The 24534-nt window shown below is 39.7% G+C and overlaps 1 protein-coding gene across 5 annotated transcripts in view; it reads right to left on the bottom strand.

Annotated features, from left to right (window-relative positions):
* Positions 1–24534, bottom strand: part of nos1apa (nitric oxide synthase 1 (neuronal) adaptor protein a) — a 163882-nt gene that overhangs the window by 82822 nt on the left and 56526 nt on the right. For 4 of the 5 annotated variants that reach the window (XM_029499236.1, XM_029499238.1, XM_029499235.1 and 1 more), the window contains exons 3-4: positions 19309–19401; positions 12454–12512 (exon numbers count right to left, since the gene is read on the bottom strand). In XM_029499236.1, the coding sequence (XP_029355096.1) occupies positions 12454–12512; positions 19309–19401 (152 nt within the window). Of the gene's footprint in view, positions 1–12453; positions 12515–14908; positions 14922–19308; positions 19402–24534 lie in introns of all 5 variants that reach the window. The other variant, XM_029499240.1, reaches the window with a different exon arrangement.

Here is a 24534-nt window from a genome sequence, read left to right as displayed (position 1 = left end):
GTACTGCCCAACTGCTTCTGCTGCTCATCTCTTCTGTTCTGTATAGATTAGAAGGGAAGTGAAAAATTGTGCACTGACTTTTCTCCTCTTACTGTGATTTTGGCGATTTTGTGTAGAAAAAAACCCACCACTTCAGTCCAGCTTAGAATGCATTATAACACGCGTTCCTGACACTTCAACCGTGTAAAATATTATCAGCTTTTTTTTTTTAATACCTTACATTACCACGTTACAGCAAAAAGCAATGCATTACGGTAATGAATTACTTTTGTAAGGCATTACTCCCAACACTGGCTTTAGTGTCAGTGAGACACAAACTTTGTGTAGCATTGGCAAGGAAATACCAAGCATCTGACACAGAGACTCTCACACACACACAAGCAGCTATAGTCCAAATTAATCAGAATCTGAATTCATTTTTGGCCCAATACTGGAAAACACCATCTAAAATCACAGTGTGTGCCAAAATAACTGATGACATACATACATAAAGTTTTTTTCTTTTTTTTCATATCTCACACAAAATAGGTTTCGGCAAATTAAATCATAAACATTGAACATATGAGACCTGTTAATTTCATCAGTCTCATTATTATCATTTCCATCTGTGCCATCTGTTCACTGTGTGGGAGCAAATAGGAAGTAACTTTACAAAAAGATTTCCCGATTCACTAACCATCTGAACCAGTTCAAACCAGTCTACTTGTTCAAAGTTGTATAACTATAATGTTATATAACCCTAACCCTTTTGCATATCAATGTATGCATTTGTGTGCCTTGTGTGTATGTGTGTCTGTGTGTGTGTGACAGTGACCAAATGGCATACGACAAAAACTACAAACAAGATGGCTACTGTGGACACATCTCATGTGGTCCTTTGTTAAGGCCAGCAGAAATAGTTCCAAAGTGCCAGGGTAAAAATGGGGGAAGGTTTATGAGGAATATCAATACTTGTATTCTTAAATTTATGTATACCACACATTGAAAATAAATGTTTGGAATATATGGAGCGTGTTTTTGACAGAACAGGTAAACGTAGATGTTGGCATTTGGTCACCATATGTAATAAGATAAGATCCTAAGGTATGCTCAACCACTGCCATCTTTTTGTCTTCAAAGCAAAAAATGCTGATCATTCTTTGACACATGGGAAAAAAAACCTTTATGGAGGTTTGTTCTACCCTGAACCAAACAGATGCTTATCCAACCCAGACAGCAGCTCAAACCATTTATAATGTTCCTTCAGACTGAAATCAACAACAGTGAAAAAACATCTTCTGTGCCCTGACAGTGCTGTCTAAGTTAATCCGATTGCATTCTCTAGTGTTCCCTAGAATGAATCTCTTCTACATTTAGATGAGAAACAGACCATTTACAGTGGGGATGGGAATGTATTCAGACCCCCTTAATTTTTTCACTCTTTATAACAGCTAAAATCATTTGTTGATTTTTTTTTCCCCTCAATATACACACAGCACCCTATTTTGACAGAAAAACACAGAAATGTAGACATTTTTGCAAACTCATTAAAGAAAATAAGCTGAAATATCACATTGCCAAAAGTTTTCAGACTCTTTACACTGTACTGAGTAGAAGCACCCTTTTGAGATAATACAGCCATGAGTCTTCTTTGGAAGGATGCATTAAGTTTTTCCACACCTGGACTTGGGGACCCCATGACACTCCACCTTGCAGATCCTCTCCAGTTCTGTCAGCTGGGATGGTGAACGTTGGTTGACAGCCATTTTCAGGTCATTGTTCTGAAGCCACTCATTCATTATTTTAGCCGTATGCTTAGGGTCATTGTCTTATTGGAAGGTGAACCTTCGGCCCAGTCTGAGGTCCTGGTTTTGGTCCAGTACATATGTGGACTTGGCCACATTCATCTTTCCTTCAGTTGCAACCAGTTGTCCTTTCCCTGCAGCTGAAAAACACCCCCACAGTATGATGCTGTCACTGCCATGCTTCACTGTTGGGATTGTTTTGGGCAGGTGATGAGCAGTGCCTGGTTTTCTCCACATATACCATTTAGGATTAAGGCCAAAAAGTTCAATCTTGGTTTCATCAGACCAGAAAACCTTATTTCTAATGGTCATGTGTTTTTTGCCAAACTATGTGTGCTTTCATGTGTCTTGCACTGAGGTGAGGCTTCCATCGAGCCACTCTGCCATAAAGCCCCAACTGGTGGAGGTCTGCAGTGATCTTTAACGTTCTAGAACTTTCTCCCATCTCCCCATTGCAACCTCTCGCTGGTTGCAGTACCTCACTGCACTGGAAGGTCTTATATAGACAGGTGTGTGCCTTTCCTAATCAGGTCCAATCAATTTAATTAACCACAGCTGGACTCTAAAGAACGTGAAGAACCATCTCAAGGATGATCAGAAGGAATGGACAGCACCTGAGATAAATACAGCAAAGAGTCTGAAAACTTATGACCATGTGATATTTCAGTTTTTGTTATTTAATAAATTTGCAAAATGTCTAAATTTCTGTGTTTTTCTGTCAAAATTGGGTGCTGTGTGTACATTAATAAAGAAAACAATCAACTCAAATCATTTTAGCAAATGGCTGTAATGTAACAAAGAGTGGAAAATGTAAGGGTTTTTGAATACTTTCCATCCCCACTGCATGTCAGTGTTCAACTTTGTGAACATGGCTAAACAAAGGCATTCTGTCTGCCATTATGAGTGGTTATGTGTGTGTGTGTGTGTTTGTGTGTGCTTGGTCTGGGTGATTGTGATACACTTCTGGCTAAGTTGGTCTGCTGGTTTTTCCCTCAGGCTTAAAACTCTCTGGGAGGCAGTGAGCAAAACACACGTATATACAAACACAACATCTATCTGTGTGTGTTAAGAGAGCAGAAAGGGGAGCTTGACACCTGCAAAATGCCAAGTGACAAACACAACAGCAAAGGGCCGGTAACTCCCCACCCCCTGCGAACATCCTCTGCTGTTGTGAGAATGGACAAGATCTGTGTTTACAGTGAATCCTCCTACAGCTGCTGGCATTTGGTAAGTGTTCATATTTCAGTGTTCATGTTTTCCTACAGGCTGTTTATCATTATGGGCAAAAGATCAACATCGTTAAAAACAGCCAGCTTCAACATATTTTATAATGAATTTGTTGTTGCCCAGCCATTGTCACTGAACCACAAAAGAAATATTAATGGTTGTGTTTGGCAGTGGGATATTAGACATAGCAAACAATTTTGTGTCAATGCAGGTGGAGAAATGTTTTTTGACAGTGCATGCAAACTACATATTTTTACATCTATCTAAGGCAGAGATCGTCAACATTTTCCAGGCCGAGGACCCCAAACTAATGAAGAGATAGAGCCAGGTACAGTGAGTCGGGTGACCATGCCACTGCCATTTATAAATATACCTCAAACTGATGCCTGGCAAGATCAACAATGTCTGTCAATTGCATGTAATCATGCATTAACGCTATTCAAATTGACATTTTAATTTTAAACATAAATGTGGAAACGAAAATAAGTGATGCTTGTTAGTGCTACTGGCATGCATAAACATATCTGTCATCTTGCATACAACACTGTACTATTAACAAAATTGACAGATTCATGTTTTAAATTTAAACATATGTAGTATGGGCAGTGAATCTTCAACTCATCTATGGATGGCACGCATACTGGGTGGAGGGTAACGTTAGGCCTACCTCTCCTGTGCTTTTGGTTTTTTGTCGTGTTACAAATCAGACAGGGACAGATGTTGTTCATGGACCTGTGCTCCTGAGCCGCTGAGTGTATGACTGTCTTCTGCCTCCATTTATCTGTTCACTACAATGTATTAGATTCATGTTGATGTGCATTAAAGACATTTAAATTTGTGGGGGAAAAAAATGTAGAGGTAAATATAAAGAAAACGTCTCATCAACCAAAAATTTTGCAACTCCCCTGCAGTACCTCAGCAAACCCCCTGTTGAAGACTTCTGATCAAAAGCATTATTAAGAACTTTTTATGTTGCCACATACATTGCACTAGCATTACAAGCTGTTAAGCTAACCCTTATACTAATAGCTTATTTCATTGCTGCATGTACAAGATAGGCAGCCATAATAAAAAAAAGTGCTACTTCTTTGGGCTGCATGTAGGCAACAGTGACTCAGTATTGGAATGTGGCTAACTGGTTAGTATGCTAACAAAATCAGCTCAGGGTGGGTAAAGGAAAAGCATTTAATGCTGAATTTAAAACACTTCTAGACAGTTAATTTAACATTTGCTATGTAGCAACAGCAAAACCTACAAATGGCTCCTCTGAAGTTGTGAAAAAAGTTCACTGTCTGAAATTCACTGCCACAGTTATTCTTTCCACCTGGCTATAACTCAGCTCAAGCTGCTTCAGTCCCTAGATCATTCATCAAGGTCCTGTAGTGTGCTATCGGGGATCAGATGGCATCAAATGGGGATCGAGTAAATGAACATGTTTCTCATTAAACAGTCCTTGTCTCTGTGGATGATTAAAAAGCCTGGTTTCTCCAAATACTCATGAGGCTCAGGTATTTCAGGAGCAGCCACACCTCCTCATTGTCTGGCTTTGTTTATCATGAAATGAGGCGACAGCCAAAAGATTGTGTATCTGACTGCCCATGTGATATAGGGGTTAGGGCTAGGGTTAGGTAATTCAAAATGTGTGATGAGAGGAAAAAAACAGACGTCAACACTGGATTAAAACATCTTTTGCATATATCCATGAAATACAAATTTATTATGCAAGTGCTTGTGCTCATCGGGGTGTTTCTGAAGATGCATAGATGAACTGTAAAAAACCAATGGTGTGTGCAGCCAAGGAGTAAAGGAATTGTTTCCTATGGTATAATGGAAACTTTATGGCAACATAAGCCCTTACAGATAGCAGCTACGCTTTTTAATTTAAGTGTCTTGCTCCATTGCTCCAACACAAGAATTTTACACAAGGATGACACTGAAAGATAGAAGGGTAGAAGGCGTGATTTCGAACACTGACCCCATTCAACCAGCCAGTAATGCAAGATCATCCACATTAAGATAAATAAATAAACCAACCACTTCAAATGCCACAATTTGCTTGACAACAACATCAATAAACAACCAATATTCCTGAAGAATAAACAGTGAAACTATCTTTAACGGACAAATCATTGCTAAACGCTAAAGATGCTAAAATAAAGAGGGGGAAGCAATAGAGGAGGTGGGAGAAAAGGGGTAGCATGACCCTACAAGAATCTAGATCCTTGGTAACACTTGGAGACGTGGACCTGATTCTTATCACCACGCAGCACTAGATACAGGCTCAGTGAGCCAAGTGAGTGTGTGCCGTTTTACCGGCAAAATTACAGTTCACTCCCTGGAGTTACAGCAAAGAGATCCGGAGAACCAAAGTTATAATAAAATGTAACAACTGATATTGGACACTCTCAGTCGCCAAGTGAGAACTGGTTTAGATGCCGCTAGAGCAGGCACCCTGGCATGCGCTGACCTTGCTTACTGGGGAAGAAGCGAGGATTCCCTCGCGTTTACGCGAGTTTATGCTGCCTCTGACCAATGGTGGCGCTGTGTCCACCCCACCTGGGCTTAGCCACGCCTTTACCTGCTGAGCATATTGGCACTTTCAAAGAATCCTTTCTCAGCTCAACTCTTATCAGGCTTTGGATGTGGCTCTAGGCCTCTCTTTGTTAGCACATGGTCAGTACCATAACAGTGGTAAGGTCATGTAAGTCCTATTAGTGGAACAGAGCATAAGAGTTTTGATAATCTCATCCAGGGCCTTTCCAAAACTCCCCCTTCCAAACTGTTTATATGTGTTTAGATGTGAGTGTTTGTCACTGAATACCTCCAATGCCATTACTTCTCATTAGCCTTTTGCAGACACCTGACAATTAAGTCATGTCAGACTCATGATTACACTAAAATTTAAAAATGTTTTCCCTCTTTAAAAATGAGAACCTCGCTGACCGATTACTTGGGCTGATGTCGGTAACAGCTGAAAGCAGCTTTGAAACACTTTGCAGTGCTGAAAATTCAGTGTGGGCACAAAGCAGACGGTAGTTTGCAATTCAGCAATGATCTAGTAAACAGCAGTGAAGCATGCACGTCACAAAAGGAGCATTTGTCACTTCTAAAATATTCTTGTTGCCTTCACCAGTTTTCTCGCTATTCTATTTGAAATGTTTTGATGGAAGTGAGTATTCTGCTTGTAATTGGATTGTTTCTTTTATTTAAACTGGATCTACACTGTAAATGGTACCCCTCCAGCAGTTATTGACACTTCTGCTTGTTTAGGTGTTTAAATTACCTGACTAATATATTGTGGCATAGTTTATTGCTAACTTGGCTTGACTGAGACTCTGCTCTAATTTCATTGAAGCCCAAATCCACCAAAAACACAAACATATTTTATCTTCAAAGTAGAACAGCCCATTCCACTTCTGACTTTATTGTTTAATCTATTCTCGTATTCTATTCTTCTATTCTGGAGGTAACATTTCTCAAATCAATTCAGCCCTATTAATCACGTAAGCCAAGCCTTGAGTACAAGAGATATAAAATCCTATTTAATATTGAAATCCAAAAGTGCATGAGGAGGACCTTCAGAGATGCTGTTCTCTGTAATCACAAACAGACCAGTCAGGGAGCAGCTGACATGATTAAATGATCTCACCTCATATGCTCCAATGGTTAAATGGATGCAAACAAGGCACAGACTGGTAACACATCTTGTTCAAACAAACAAGTCTGGATGAGAAAATGTTTGGGGAGACGACATATATTCTTCAGAGGTGAGATTTCAAATGTCAGTTTTAGTATCTGTCAACAGTGGGATGATGAAGGTTGTCAGCTGGTTAGAGATGGATAATCAAAGTCACAAATAGCACAATTTTAACTTCCCAACAACCTGATGCAGGGTTTAGATTGGATCTGTGACCCCGCTGTGTTGGCAGACCCTTGCTTTTGTGTAACAGAAGGATTGCTTGGTCACAGAGGGGTTTGTTTGAGTCCTTTATGCATGATTTATATGTAAAGTCCCTCCCTCGAAGAAACGAAAAGATTTGGTGTTATAAAAATTTTATTTGATTTGATTTGATTGGACGCCTGAGCAACTGGTGGTGACAGAGTGGAGGGTGTTACAGCATGGGTCTGCAAATAATGTCCAAGATACCACCTGGGTTCTTGTCTATGTCTAAATCTCTGTGGTTTGTTCTGCAAAAATCATTCAAGGGTTTTTGCGTGCTAGACTATGCTAGACCATCATAGACTGAACCCTGTAAAGGTTCCATGGATTCAGTCCCATGAAACCCTGGTTATTCCAATCCAAAACACAAACTGTTGTCATGGTTTATGTTTTGGCTTGCTGTTTTGTTTTACCTGTCTTGTTGCTCTCTATGCTCCTGCTTCCATGGCCCTCCTCTCTGTGTTTTCTCCCAGTGGGCGTTTCTGCTCGCCTCCTCCCGTGGCTGACCTGCACACTCCTGATTTGCATTTACTGGCAATCGACCCACTATATATACCCACCTTGGACTTCCTGCCTGTTTGGTGATCTCTTGTGTACTTTCCTGTTATTCCCAGTTCTTTTGTGATTTTTTTTTTTTTTTTTTTTGGGGTGTTTTCTTTGTTCTCCTTCAGGTTATGTGCTGTGCATCGTCTGTCTGTCTGTTACTTTATCTGTTACAGTTTTTTAAAACTTTTTATTTTAAGCAAACAAGAAGAAAAATTAGAGGAGAAAGACTGGAGGGGCCCGCTCCAGCAGATTACACGTCCTCAGAGGAGCTGGCCGTTGCAAACGATGAAAGGCGGCCAATCATGGAGGGGATACAAGGGGGTTTTCAATCAGACCCTGGTGCTGGCAGCTCCCAGCAGCAAGTCTTCATCCAGGGTATATATAAGTGCTTTGGTGGTAAAATACTAAATGCATATTTATTGTTTCTCAGATGAGAAAAGTCTATTTTACAGTTGAAGGAGACACATTTGTGTTGCTCAAGCCGCCAGCACACACCTTTGCTGGCCCCCACACAGAGGTAACTGTCAAAGTTGCCATGTACTCTTACATGAACAGCTTAATGACCTATTAATACAGGTTGGAGCAGACAATGTGAGGGCCCTCTATAAAAGTAATCTAGAGCTGGATGATCAGAAAAAAGAGCTGTTAATCAAGAAACTAAAATTTGAGATCGAGCAGCTGGAATAAGGGGAAAAGGGCACTGCAGTAAAGGCTACTTTAAAATATTTTGTTAAGCATGATTGACATTGTATACTTCAGACTGTTCCTTTTCCAGAATTTTAATAAATAATAAAGCACATCCTGTGATTGGTGCTTGTTTTTTTGGGGGGGGCTGCTGCGCGATCGCTGCGTTACTGTAAATGCAAGGCTTCATTTGGTCCCCTTACTTACATATGGTCAACAAGATTACATATGTAACATATTCCCTCAGCTGAGAATCTGTATCGCTCATAGAGAATAACGTCTGAAAATGCCAATAGACCACTCCGGTCTTGAAAAACTCTCTCCCTCTGAAGAGTACATCTAACAATTCTTGCACCTAAATCCACTGGATTTTCCAGAAACTGTGAGGTCATGTTCAAGGAGGATGATCGGTGAAGGGGCAGCGCTTTTTATAGCCGACTTTAAGCCAAAAGTTGGAACAAAAACTGGTCCGGATCAGGTTATGTTCGCAGCATAAGTTACCCCGGTGATATAGCCCGTTTAAAAGAGCCACCTGCGTGACACAGGAAAGCCTGGCTTTAGACTCAAGATAGCTCGCTAAGGCACTAATCTCACTTCGTAGTACACCCCTCTTATCTGCTTCTGCATCGGGGTCCTATAACTGTGCTGTCACAACTCAAGGGACCAAAATTAACTAAACAGAGCACATTGAGTTTATACTGAACCAGAAAAATTAAAAGAAAATGTATTCTTCCCCTGAATCCCCTTCCAAATGTCCAACTCAATATAAACGCCAACTAAAATCCACCTCAGATTTTCAGTTCAGAGCAATCTCCTGATATACAACCCTCAATGGATTTTTCTGGAAGCAAGAAACAAATGTCAAATAAGGAAGTCCAATTTATTTGTGTTTAAAGGAAAATTCATCAAACACACCACAGTCACAAAAATAAAAAATCATGAAAATAACTAGCTGACTGAAAAGTTATGAACTTCCTGAATTAATATATGTAAGCTTGTTGTTGTGTCTCTCTTTGTGTGCATATTTCTCCTTGCCTATGTCATTGTTAGTTGTATGGACACTCGGTGGTTTGATCCTGATGAGAATCAGAATCAGAATCAGAGGGACATCACTACTAGTGTCCTTTGACATGTTATACATGTGAATGCACCATGCCTAGCCTGCATGTGGTGGACAGCCTCAGTGTGAGTAAGCCAGCAGTTCCAGCTGCACATCTGCTGAAGATGAAAAGGAATGGATAGAAATGCTCAACTCTCAGCTAAATCTTCCCAAATGATTTAGACACACACCATCTGGCCTACAGTATGTGCAACAGAAAAACCTCCCATAGGACCATTTAAAAACAGTCCGGGGCTTTTGATGTGCATTTTCCTGTGCATTTCAAAAGTAAGATGTGAATGTGAATTGCATTAGCTTCAATTTTAACGTAAGACCAAAAGGTTACATCCACATGCGTGTTCTTACAAGGTGGATTTCCTCTGGCCCGGGATTCCTTCTAATTTAAATGATATGATGATGATGAAAAATCAAAAGCTACGAGGATCTGTCAGAATAAGTGCATCAGACAATAGCGACTAATGGATGACCCATCATACGCTCTCCTGTTGGGAAACTTTGCGACTGCAATATTAAAAAGTGAGCACGAAGTTCAAATGTGCAGGCCAAGATAAGGCATCTCCAACCAAACAAAATCTTTCTAAATTCCCTTGCTCATAGATACTTAGATAAACACCCAGCCAGAATCCATCTTTCTGACAGAATCATTTCCAAAGCCAGAACCTCCCTGATTGTGCTCCTGGATGCACTTCTGAGCTGTAGTCGCCTGGAACAGAGTATGTTAGTGTGTGTATGAAGAGAAAGTGAGAATAGATAAAGTATGTGTCAGTAGAGATTCAGAATTTGACCAGTGTGTGGCTGTGGTGGGGTGTGTGTGTCTGTCTTCAGCTTCTTTATTTGTTAAGTCCAGGGGTTGGCATCCTGTGGCTCTTTCATCCGTCTGCTGTGGCTCCCTGTGGCTTTGAAAAAATAATGGCTATTTAATTAAATCATTTTTCTTTCAATTTAATAATTCTGTAATAATTCTGATTCTGGAGATTTAGGTGATCTAGTTACACTGAAATAAAATTTTCACCCACCTTCACCCGCTTATCTGTGGTTGGGTCGCAGGGTAAAACAAAAACAAAAAAGGTGTGGTGCGAGTTCAAATTATATATATATATATTTCATCAATCAAAATCAATCAATCATCAATCAAAATATGCGTCCCACCATGTTCGGCAACAGGTGACGCGATATTGTGATACTGAAAACAGGTGAGCTCTCGCCCCCCCATAAATACAACAAACTGCAGTTCTTATTTGTATAGTGTAACTGTAATCAAACTATCTTCATTATAGTGGTCAAATAGGATTTGTGGCTGCAGGTGGGTTTTATTTGCTGGGAATCACGCCCCAAATGGCTCTTTAAAAGCTGAAGGTTGCCGACCCCTGATTTAGTCACACACCCTCCACACATCTGGCCAAGCTTCTGTATGACTGCATGTGTGTGAAAGAGAGATTAATGCTCCAGACTCTAAATGTACTCCTCTTGAGTTTCTGAGTGAATCTTTCTAAGCCACTGAGTTCATGCAGGCTGCCTCGCAAGTGTTGAATGACTGTGTGTGCGAATGAACTGGGACTGAACAGCAGCACAAGCCTGGTCAATCCTAATTCTTGTCTTCCAGCTAATCGGGTTTCCTCAGCCTACTGAAACCTGATATTCACGCTGTACTAGTGCACTATTAGCAGGTGTGACTGTGTGGCTAGAGTTCTTGGATCAGAACGTCAGCATGTTGGCATAATCCCATAACAAGGTGCCATAATGGCATATGATGGCAACTGCATGTCCCCAAGTAATTTGTGAGCTCACCCTTCTGAAGCCTCCAAATGTAATTTGGCTGTTGCAACCTCATATTTTTGAAAGTAGAAGAAACCATATTCAGTAGAGAAGGTGGTGCTGGGGAAGAATTGGGGCTGGATCGTTATGGTACAGTTTGTCAATCGCAGGGCAGCCATGCCTCTATGCATCCCCTGCTTTATGGTCTATTTTTTTCTCATTGGCATCCTGATTTAAAATATTTACATAATGTAATATTAGAGTGGGCAGTACAGCAGCATAGTATGTAGCACTGTTGCCTCAATAAGAAGATTGTGGCTTAAATTCCCAGGCCTGGGTCCTTTCTGTGTGGAGTTTGCATGTTCTCCCTAAGCCTGCGTGGATTTCCTCCCACCGTCCAAAGACATGCATTTCTAGGTTAACTGGTGACTTTAAATTTCCTGTAGGTCTTTTGAGTGTAGGAGTTAGGGTTAGTGTGAGTGTTGTTCATCTCAGTCTGTCTCTGTATGTTGGCCCTCCAACAGACTGAATAATTTACTATATTGAAGACTGCCAGTTTAACCAGCTTGACCAAAAATCCTCCAGCTCAGTTTAAATGAACAGTTCAACATTTAAAAAAAAAAAATGTCTAATTGTGGGACAAGAAAATGCTCACTAAAAAGTATAGAGATGCACTTTGGATGTGACTATAGCATAGCTTAGCATAAAGACTGGAAGCATGGAGTCAGTATAAATGGATACATTCAAAACATAACTCATAAAAATATCACTTAAAACCAAGTGTTGATCTCACACTGAATATTACTGCCTGCAATCAGTTCAATCTTCCTCAATGAAACTACTCAGTTACTGCAAGATGTGCGACGTGAGTGTGATTTCATTAGAACCATGTTACTACAAGCAAATACAAATGGTGATAACATCAAAAAATGACTGGCAGTAATAAATATTCTTCAGTGTCAATATTGCATTTCCTTCTCTCGTTTAATACATGCAATTTTAGAATGGATTTTTATGAACCCTTCTGCCAAATTACGTTCTCTAAACACACTCTTCATAATAACAAAATAAATTTTTCAAAAACCAGATTTGTGTGCATGTTATCAATGTTCTTCTAGTCTCTTATATTGCAAAGTTATTAATCAATGCTTCTGCTTCAATACTTAATAACTAATCTCTTTGTGCCACTCTTTTCTGAAGTCAGTAAACCTTATCATGAATGAGCTACAATATCATTCTTTCTCCAAAATGTAAGCGCTTGCACCAAAGATTTGAATTTCTGAAGCCAACAACAGTGCTTTCATCATGCTTGGATGAAGTGCTGAAGTCATTACAATAAGAATGAAAACAAATAAAATTGCATTTTCAAGTTGAGCTGGCAAGTGGAATTTTATTACCTGTAAATGGGATCCTGCATCACCATCATCTTGCTCTCATCCCATGTCCACTCCTTCTTCTGTGGAAACGATATGAAAGTTGTTCATACCCGCCAAATGAAAAAAATATTTAAAAGTTCAAATTTCACAAAGAAGTCCTGATGGCTGGTTTTGAAGCTCAGTTTCTGAATTCAGGCTGTGAGCTGTTCTCTGTGGAATGACAGCTTTGATATTTTCACTGTATTAATACAGAATCAAGACCTAATTTTTTACTTAAAAAAACGTGAACATCTATCTTTGGACTATATAGGACTTTTAAACCAGGCTAAGACAATGTCCAAGCTTTTATTTGTCAACAGTACAGGTCAAATGTTGCGATATATGTCATATAGATATGTCATTTATTGCATTCAGGTAAATATCACATGCTGAGAAATATTATGGAATATTGAAATAAAAAAGCAAGAAAATACACAATATAAAAAAATACCTAAAAATTATATACAGTAATGACACCAAATCAAAAGTGTTGATATTATTCCAACATTTCCATTTTTAAGACACTGATTTTCATTTCTGCCCTTGTGCGTCCATTTTAATGTCACAATCAAAATGTCAAGCCAGAAGTTCACAGGATTTATTCATATTGATTTCTATCTCCAGAGCGTGGCTGAGTCAATCATTCACCACCAACATAAGCAGAGATGTAAATAGATTGCTGCCCATCACACTTGACATTTCAGCTTCCTGGCTGGAGGAGTCAAACAAGACAGCAAAACATCCTTTGATTGACCACCTATTCAATACAGCTAGCCAGTTGCCTTGATATTGAACTTTTGATTGTGGCTGAAGTTTCATATTGAATCAGCCAGTGCAGCACATTTGAATTAGGGCACTGAGTTTAACTTTCTTCATTACATCCTCTCTCAGACAATCAAAAGCAAACTTCTGGAAAACTAAACCAGACCAAAAATGCACATTAATTTTTGACAAAAAATAAAATAAAATAAAAGGAAAAAGAAAGCAAAAAGCAAAGTACTAGTCACATCTCAAACCTAAAAGCAATAGACTTCCTTCAGCTACACTGATTCAAGGTCTTGTCGCTGCAGAAAACCACATATAGCTGCAGACATATAATTTTCCCTCCTCTTCACATCTTGCACACTTCATTACACCTAGATGAATAGGAAGTAGGGGTGTAATGATTCACTTTAACGATTCGATTCAAATCACAACTCATGGTTGCCGATTCAATTCAAGGATGATCCTGGTTCATTTCAACAATTTCCAACGATTCAATAGTCGATCCACACAGTGACTTGAAATTGATTCAGTAACTTTTTAGCCAAAAGTTCAACGAGTCTGACTATGAAATAAATACCTGGATACTGGACAGTGCAGACGTAGTTTCAGAGATCCCTGTTGTATCTTGTACAGAAATCAGGTTTAAATTAATTATGGATATTATAAACAAGCAAACAACAATTAATGGCAAATACATTAACCTTTTATTTGAATGAAGTGCAACCAGAAGGTTAACCTTCTGCTCTCATTTTCAATATAAACTACAGTGTTCATTTTAGGATAGGGTTAGAGTTTTTCTCAGACTTTATGACTTTTAGCTTACTCCGATGCCTTTTCGCCTGAGACCTGATGCTTTTTTGTCTGATGTCGGACACCTGAGTCTGATATCAGAGGATGTCCTAAAACGAACACCGTAATGAACAGTACACAATAAAGTGCAACCAACATTTCTTGAGGTTGAATTAACAGCAAGTTTACCTGCTACTTCTACTGTTGTTTTCAACATAAAAAGAGTACAATATTGATATCAAAAATAAAGTTACATCAAAATTTCTTCAGGAGATGGGCCTGGACTGTCGGTGTTTTGTTTAATCCCATGGCCCCTTATTAGATGGTTGGAAAGATTCATTGTGTTTTTTATTTGGCTTCCACATATTCTACTGGCTTGCAAATTTCTTTCTCGCTGTCACGTCTGCCATCCGCCATGCTGCATTTTGCTCTCATTCTGAGTTTTGCGCTGCTGTCGGCATGTACCTTTGACGTCACAGACAGGCAGACTGAATCGAGTAACGTTTAATGTGTCTAAAGTGCTAAAACAAAAAAAAAACATGCATCCATACAGTTTTTGTGCTTGCATGTGCTGCTTCCAAATATCGATGAAAATTGATTCTTTACTATTCAAACAATTTTTAATCGATATATGTCCTCTGGAATGCCAATTAGCCTAGCACAGATCGATGCATTTGGATCAGAGGAATATAAATTGATTAATCGATTTAGTGGATGAATCGTTACACCCCTAATAGCAAGGGATGAAGACATGAAATAATTAATTAATTAATAAATGAATGAATGGAGTTGGACCACACTGACATTTCAGTTCTCAGGAACCAATCAGATTTTAGCCAACTTGTCTCCATCTCTCTCCAAACATACAGACCAGTAAAACAATTCAACAAGAGCAACTGGCCCTGCAAACATACTTTGTTGAACTAAAGCCACAGTTTGAACATCAGAGGATGGCTGACAGTCACCGGTGTAATTTTGAACATTCAGTGCATTTGAGATGAGCTTTAAAAGGTTTCAGTTCTAGTTTAATTAATTAAGATGGAAACTTAAATCCTGGTAAAGACAATTGATGGCATGACTAAGTGAGCCTCTCTTTGTTTGGAGTCACTGGTTTTTCCACATGGCAGACACTCTGCAATTCTGGGCAGGTGAAGTCCATGTTGGTCAGTCTCTATGGATTAAAGCTCTCAGCCTCACTGCACTGAGAAACTCACTTTTCTCTCCCTCCTCTCACTACTCTTCAGGATCTGCCACTTCTTTTGCTCTCCATCAAACTTTGGATTGCTCTCAGGCCCTTTGTCCCGCCTTACAGTCTCATCACTCACCTTTATCTGACAAAAATAAGGACGAGGATCGAACTCCTTCCTCTACAAGAGAACTGGAAATTGATTTGAACTTGCACCTTAACATGACTAACCCATCATTTATCAATTTGGCACAAATTCATCATTATTACCTATTTGACTTTCATAGGGGTTTGTTTCATGTGCAACTAAAATACACTGTAGATGTGTTCAGGGGCCACAACCTTCCCATGATCAAAAAGAGACTGTCTGGTTAACAGAGGATTTTTACATTTGTCCAGAATCATATTAACCATTTGAGTCAAAGTTTGTCATAAACATTTAGATCTGAGGTGAAAAAAAAAAAAACACCCTGTCATCAGGGCTGCTCAGAACAACCTATTGAAACCTGAAGCTTTCTGAAAAACTCCCAGATAGCTTATTAACAGCCTCACAAGTTGTGTATTTTAATCTCTAAATGTAACTTTTTGGTTGCCATTGTCTGAATTAAGACTTTAAAAACCATTAGAAAAAAAAAAATTAAAAATTAAATTTTCACAATATATTTAACATCCCTAATGATTGAGTCACCCATATTTACTGCTCATGTGGTCTTAATCAGTTAGATATGTCTGCCTGTGGCTTTAATTTGTGTGGCTGCTCTGTTTCTGCAGGTACTGGAGGTGGGTGTGGCAGCATCATCAGGAACACTGGCAACACCTGGGGCTCTGGATGCCAGTGCCTCTTCAAAAACCCTTCGTAGTGCAGTTGCTGCTGTCTCTCCTCCCTGAGACACCTTTTTGGCTGTTGGGTTGACATTTTTGATTTGCTTTTCTGCACCCTACAACATTATATTCATACACTGTTCCACTCATGCATTCACCTACACTACTGATTTCACTGATTACACATGCCACTGTTAGGTTAGGTTTTTCTCATAGGTTACATCCTTTTATTAAATAAATTGGTTATTAATTGGCTCTGTTGTGTGCACCTCACTTCTTTGTCATGACCGTGCAGCCCGGTTCGTGACAGATACATGTTGTGCCATCACAGTAATCTTTACTCTAAATCCTTCATTCAAAACGTAACAGGAAGCCCTTCAGGAGTTCCCCATTATATTAAGTATACTTGGCCACAAATATGTTTGGTGTGGTCACTCTGACCTTTGACCTTTAACTACTAAAATGGTTAAAGGCCAAAGGTTCTCCCAATCTGGTACAACCCAGACTTTGTGAATAACAAAGTCCATCTTTATCTTGGCACATGGGACCCCATGGGGCTCCATTACCTCCATTAGACAAATTAATTATATTATATGAAATTAATTATTAATTATTAATTCACATCCATTGCAATACGAAATGGAGAAAATTGTGTGGTTAGCACTGTTGCCCCACAATAAGAAGGTCATGTGTTTGGTTCCCGGCCTGGGGCCTTTCTGTGTGGAGCTTGCATGTTCTCCCCGTGCCTGGGTGGGTTTATTCAGGTTTCCTCCCATCGTCCAAAGACATCATGTTTGGGTTAATTGGTGACTCTAAATTGTCCATAGGTCTGAGCCTGAGTGGTTTTGGTCTCTATTAGTCGGCCTTGTGATGGACTGGTGACCCTGCCTTCGCCCAGTATGAGCTCTGATTGGCTCCAGCACGCCCCACAACCCGGAAAAAGATAAGCAGTTGAAGATGAATTAATGAATTTTCTCCATTACCTACATGTGATAAAGACGAGTAAGACGTAACACTCCAGAACACTATACTGCCACCAGAATTTGTCAATAAAGCTCTCTCCAAAAGCAAAGAAAAACCTTTCTATGGTATATAAATCACTCACCAATTATATGCATCTACAAGTATTAAAATGGGAAACAGATTTATCTTTGTCTGCTGACTTTGACTTCTGGACCCAGATCTGCCAAAATAGATTTAAAATGACAAAAAAAATTCTAATTTACAACTGACCAGTCAGAACACAATGGGCGCTTATTTTATACTGTCATGCACCAGACAGCCCTGGTTCCCACGCTCCTGCCCGGCAATCACCAGGAGAAGATCCAGATCCACATCCTAAACTCCACATATCACCTTCTTCCCCAACTGTGAGTCCTGCCTGTGTATCTCCAACTCTCCTAGGAGGAATTGCCTGCTACCTCGTTTGACACTATGCACCTGCTGCCACCACAACCAGCCTGTCCTGCAGCTGAGTGGTATTATCACTGTCTGTCATTCTAAAGACCTGGGAGGTATCCCAGGTAGGAGGTTCAACAAACTCTGAGGTTATCCCTGAACTCTGAGTATCTGGTTCCAGAACAGCTGGTCTGAGTTGGTTCAATCAACTCTGAGTGTGTTTACTTTGAGTTGCGCGCGTGCACAACCTCTATAAAAAGCCATCATCAATGGAGCCCTGATACCACGAGTCACCATGACAACCGAAAAAAAAAAAAAAAAAAAAAAAGATCCAGTTATTTCAACCCAATGGAGTTGGAGGTCTTAATGCAGGCCCATGGAGAGGATGAGCACATGTTTCGCCATAAATGTAACACCACTGCAGCAGCGAAGGAGGAACAGCATGAGAAGAAAATACTACCCGAGCCAACGCGTAAGTTTGGATGTACTCTTCGATTGATCTTACATTTAACCGTAAGAGATTGTAGCTGGCAGTTATAAATATAAATGGGAATAAAATCAGATTTTCATTTAGGTGTAGTCCATCAAGAGAGAAGCATACTTGGAAGCAGTAAAAAATTAAATATCAAAACATAATTAAAATTAATTAAAAACTTTGATTTTAATTTTATTTTTTTTACTTAAGCTATTAAACAAAGTAAATATTAACTTAAATAACAAAATGTTTTAACGTCATCTCATTTAATAGCCCACTGAGTAGATGAACACATCATACAATGTTTACCCATTTTTATTGAATGTAATTCAAAAAGTGATGATGTGTACACGAACAAAATAAAATCTACTAATTTAAAAAAAGAGATTAACATTTGAATTCTGCTTAGCCAGCAGAAAGAAGGCAAAGGCCCGAAAAATGAGTGGAGCCGCCACGACCACCAGAACACAAGTATCAGATGTAAGTATAAACTTGTGTCTTTTAAAAAATAAAACTTATATATATAACACTTCTTGTATCTTATATCTTTGCTGTGATGTGAGCGCACGTCCACAGTGTGTGAGGTTGGTGATGTATGGCTGGAGAATGTTATTGAGATAAATGACAGATACTCCTCTGGAAACGCCAGGACATCTAATCTCTCGCCACGTAAAGCATTTCGAATTAGTTGGCCTTCGATATCAATCGGCTTGGGAATGAATGAGCTATCCATGTCTAACAGCTGTCTTTGTGTGGGAGGAGACAGGTCGAAACTCTGGGTTTCTTAAAGAAAACCTGCCATCGAGCAGGTTATGTTCACAGAGTCTGTTACAATGGTGATGGACTCGGAGTTTCAGATACCCCTCTTTCTGGAACTGATAACTCAGTTTCCTCATCTCAGGGTTAACATACTCAGAGTTTCCACATAACCTGCTTTCTGGAATACACACCCCAGCCGAAACACTAACTAAAATTCTTGTGCATTGTTACTGAATTGCTGCAAGGTTTTGAATAAAGACTCTTTATACGTATGCTACTGCTGTTGCGCTGCTCGTGGGTCCTGCCTAAACCTGGGACAACTGTAACATTAAGCAACCCTTTCCATTTTAACAAGAAGCCTTTTCTCATTACAAAACATATCAGCTCATTGAATCAAAGCAAGTTTGTACATCATTGGAAAGATGAATGGATAGAAAGAGAAATCCATAGTGTCATAATGAGTAGGAGTTCCAGTCCCTGTCGCTGCAGCCTGGAAACCACGTAACATGAAATATTCACTTTTATCTTCGCAGCGAAATTGACAACTACTGCTTGTGCTATGAAATTAGATGATTGGATCACATCAAAAACAGCTGGAGAGAACAACACACCAAGTTTACATAAGATGCTTAGAGTTACTCACTTTTTTCTTTTTCCTCAAGGTGACCTTCACACCATCCACTGACACCACAATGTGCACCTTTTTCTTCTTGATGTTTTTCACCTTGAATTCATACTGCAGACAGAAGACAGATGGATATATTAATTGAGTAGATAAAAGTGGACAATGATTTTATAACATCTTGTAACATCACATGTAACATCAATATTTGTCACGACAGGTCAGCCTGATGGTTCTGGAGGTAAAAAAGAGATAAGTGAGATAAAGGGTAGAATGAGAATATAAAGACATAATCTTCATACAGTTCCCTTTTATTGTATCAATGGGTTGAAGAGAAACTGAGCAGCATCCATCCTGACATGCAGTTCAAATCATGGTTCTGGTTCAGCTGCCTGAAATATTTACACCAATAGAGCTTAACTCTCGTGTTCCCACCAGGAAGTGAGCTGAGCTTCAGTCAGAATTACACAACTGCTGCCTGAGATTCAAAACATGAAAGCATGGACAACCTTTAATATCCAACATATACACAAAAATACACTGGCCCTTGTGCCCACCATTTTTACATTAGTTCACACAGCTGTAAGTTCACATTTTCAACACCTAAATAGTTTTAATATGGGACATAATTTGCACAGTTTAATATTAAAAAGCCATACAAGAATTATTAAAAACAGTATTTGCCAAGTCAGATGTATTGACATCACGCCTTTGCACTGCATATAGCATTCAGTAATGTCACTGTCAATCTACAGATGTTGATGTTTTCAGACAGAAACCTGAAACCACCCCTCTCCTTACAATTTTGCTTCAAGATAGAAAATGTACTGACACTAACTAATGTACAAACTGAGTGTGTTTTCATAAATTCATGAATTGATAAGTGATATAATTTGAATGACTATCAAAGATTTTCAAGGGAAAAAAAAATGAAACAAAGTTTTGTGTTTGTTAGTTTTTGTTGTTATTTTTTAACAAAATTAGTTTTAGTTCCTTCCTGCCAAGAGCAAACTCACATCACCTCCCACCGCACCACACTCGCTTTTCTCTGTCTACACTTTGTGTTGCTGTGTAAAGACAAAGAATCATGGTCCAGTTCCGTCACTGAGTAATCAAAGAAAAAAAAAAGCTGCTGTTTAGCATGTAACACTGGAAGCACTGAAAAAAGAACAAAGCTTGCTGTAAAATCTGAGCTGCCATCACATTTCTTTGTACCAGGAACTTACACTTGACTGAGTGCTGCTTTGAGAACTGCTTTGAGGCCACAAGTCAAGCAGCAACCCCCAAGGACAAAATATCAAGCTTTAGTGCTTTACTTCCATCCATCCATCCATCTCTTACTGCTTTTCCATTTCTGGGTCATGGAGGGTGCTGGAGCCAATCTCAGCCAACATTCCGGGCGAGCGCGAGGCACACCATGGACAGGTCACCAGTCCATCACAGGGCCAACACACAGAGACAGACAACCACTCACACTTGCATTCAGACCTACGGACAACTTAAGAGTCCCCAGTTAACTAATACATACATGTCTTTGGACGGTGGGAGGAAACCCACGCAGGCACGGGGAGAACATGCCAAAGTCTGGGTTGCTGGATGTTGGAAGCAGAAATTCAAATTCATGGCTAACATCCTTTTCACTAAGATTGCTGAGCGTATCCTCATGGGTTAAGCATAGATTGGACACTCATTTAATGCAGCAGTAGGTAGTGAACTTATGTGGAAAGGCGGCTACGTTGTGAGCCACGTGCATCCAATCCTGAAATTCAGCAAAATCCAGCCTGCTAGCTTAAATTAAACTTTATGATGCTCAATGGAAAAATGGTTCAGTGCAAGGAAGTGAGAAATAGGAAGTTAGGGGTAAGAAAAATAGCAATTCACACACAACTGAACTCAGCCATGATATTCAACTGCCCTCACCACCTCCAGCAGACACTAAAATGATGACTTAATAACATCCTTTAGCATCTCAGAAGTGACTTTGTGCTGTCAAAAAAAGTAAAAGAAAACATGAATTCTGTTAACATTTGAAATAATCTGCGACGTCATATTAGTCATATTACGGAAAATGTCTTTAAATGTGAAAAGCAGCTGCTGAACATAATCTGTCACCTCTAAATCAAATGTGACTGTATGTGAATGTGTCTTTGTTGAAGATCATCCGCCATGTTTTCCCACCTGCCTGCTCCCATTTCCTATCAATCATTCAGTTCATGCGCTTGCCATTGGAGCCATCAGTTGCCGTGTCCATCAGGAGACAGTTGTCTTGGATTTAAAATACGTATAATTGAGGAGGTGTTCCAGATTCAGCCACCTTTTGTGGTCTGGGTCACATGTGGACTCAACAGCCTTGATCAGACCTGTATTACCATATATTCAGTGATCTGATCCTGTGGCCAGCTCTAAGCACAAAGCAGAAGGCTGCAAAGTGAAAGCGACATTCCAGTTTGCAGACACTTTGCTGCAAAATGCATTTGTGACCACTTGTGACCAGATCTCACTTCCCCAATTAATATGGATATACCCCAGTTATAATCTGTTGCTTGGAGCCAATCAGACAGTGAGGTCTCTTGTACTTGTGCATATGTGAGCGGGAGAGCGAGAGAGCAGTAAAGAGTGAGGACTGTGGTGTCAAAGCTCAGCTCTGGCAGATTGGCAGAAAATTTGGCTTTTCTTGTCATATTGGCAAAAGTTTTTTGCATCACATACCTCCATTCACATGTTCATACAGTGCTTTTCTTCACAATGGGTGCATTTCCATTGCATGCATTTTTTTGACTTGTACCAAGCAGTACAAAATAACAGCAATATAGCAAATACGCTTAACCCTGCCTGCTGACAAAGTGACTGCATGTGGATGAAAGGTTGCAGCATAATGGAAACAGAGCTCAGGGCTTTGTCAGCATGAGAGAGAGAAAGAGCAAGGTTGGACCAGAAGTCAATCAGCACCTCTGGGTTACAACCGATGCTGACTACAACACACATCATGCCGTTTATAAAGTGTGCCGTGGCAAAAATTTTAAATTGCCATAACTTTAAAAATATGCAACCCCATTTATCCATAATATCAATTTAATGACAACCCTCACCGCCTCAGGTCAGGTCAGTAAACCTGGACTACATTTTGCATTACATTCAGATTCAACACCATGAATGACAGACACAGTGAAGCCCAATGAAGACAATGACATTTCTCATGGTCCTGCCAAGGCCAATCCATCCATCCAGCAATTTAGAGGAAAATGGTCCATGAATCAGGCTATGTATTAGATGGTGGGCTGCCCAGTGATTGACATGACCATCTAGCCCTTACTTCTCCTCAGCTCCACCATCTCCTCCAAATATTGATAAAAAAAAAAACAAAAACAAAACAATAGTCTGGCAGACCAATTGCAAATTTGATGCCAGCTGGGCAAAAAAAAAAGTAATTCAAAGAATCATAATCTTTAGAGAAGAGAATTTGCGTAGTTTCCTAATGGGAAAAAGATGAAAAACTATGATACACTGTGGTACCTTCAATTACAGAGAGAAAACCCACCCCTATACACAGTTTTCTCCAGATACAGGGTAAAACAGGAAAAGCTGGACTGTAATTGGCACCTCTCAACATGCCTGAATCTTTATTTGTGAGCGATTTATGAGAGGTTTTATAGCCGTATTGTAATCTGCTGTATTTTTGCCTGCTGTACATGCAAGATTTAAATGTTGGTGTGCCTGATGTAATCACCGTGATGAAGATGATTACAGCTACAATTCAACACATTTCACAGAGGCTTCTACTTCCATCAATGAGTCCACATTGGCCAGCACAGCTTGTGCTTTAAAACTTCCATTTCAAGTTACAATGTTAAAATGATTTATGATATCACTGCTGCATCTATCCGCATATGAGAAAATTAATTCATGTAATTAAAACACCTGTACCACAGAAATGGCAGCAGTGTAGAAATAAATGCCCAAATGAAGGTAATTTTACACCACTGGAAATTTATTCAGTCTGACTTCCAAAAAATGTAGCACCACTGCTCCAATACGAGATGTTTGGCACAGATATTGGCTCACAACACAATTCGGGACATTTAGCGTAGTCCTTATCGTCTCTGCTAGATGAACTGCCTCGATTCCTGCAGCACGAAGCAAGCAGGAAAAAAAGTAAATTAGTGACATTTTTATGAATGAAGCACTGCTTCCGACACTGCAAGTGATTTAATTGCCATAAAAAAAGTCAGGCATTAAAAATAAATACTTACTTACTTACTTACTTTAGACAAATCTAAAACTGTGTTCCAGAAAAGTCTGCATTTTCTTGGCCTGTTAAAGAACCCCCTTTTTTGGTAGTCTGTAAAAGTTTATCTGTTCCTGTTTCTTTTCTAAAGGCTAAACCTTGACTTCCAGAAGCTCTTTGGAAAACTTCAGAGGACCTTTCCAGAGAGGAAATTGTCGTTTATCAAATATGGACATGTCCAGTTTAATTGCCATAAGCGTAAAATGTCCATACTGTAAGTCAATATACAGAGATTTTATAAATCACAGTGAACACCCCCCCCACCTTGTATGCGCTGACAATAACCATGCTTCTCTGAAATCCCTGTTTCTCCCAGTTCTAACCATGTGTACTGCATTCATTAACCACATTTTCCCAAAGTCCCAGTTCCTCTCCTCTCTCTCCCTGTCCTCATCCTGCAGGTGATGACTCATCACCATCCCATGTTCCTCCAACGCCTGCTGCTTCCTATCCTCATGAATTCCGTACTAAAGCATCATCTCCTTGAACTTCATGCAGTATCATATCCCCCCTGCCGCCTCTCTCTCTCAATCCAATCGGTCATCAGGTAGGGGATATTGGCATGCTTGTACACAAAGTAAAATGAAAAAAATCAGTCAGTCTCAAGAATATTCATCCATTAAGCAAAAAGGTTAGCCTTGACATTTGCAGCCAACATTTCCTGATAAACACGTCATTATTTCCTAAATGTCCCTTCCTCTTCTTTGCAGTATAATCCATCATTTTTGCCGTTGCACACTCAAACAATTGTATCCTCAGCCAGCTGTTCCAACATTCACTCACTGGTATATCAGCTGCCAGCTGGGAAAGCACAATAACAGCTGAATGTACTGTGGAGGGGAAATTGAAAATTCTGAAAAATAAGCACACAGACACACATTGACACAGTTTTCCACCCCATCGGGTCAAATGACAGTAATCAAAGGGAGTGATCAATGTGCTCAGCAGGGCAACAGGCACAG

Source organism: Echeneis naucrates, chromosome 4 (genome assembly GCF_900963305.1).
Source record: "Echeneis naucrates chromosome 4, fEcheNa1.1, whole genome shotgun sequence".
NCBI lineage: Eukaryota > Metazoa > Chordata > Actinopteri > Carangiformes > Echeneidae > Echeneis > Echeneis naucrates.
The sequence above is the reverse complement of the archived record's forward strand: the minus strand, read 5'-3'. Positions and strand labels throughout refer to the sequence as shown.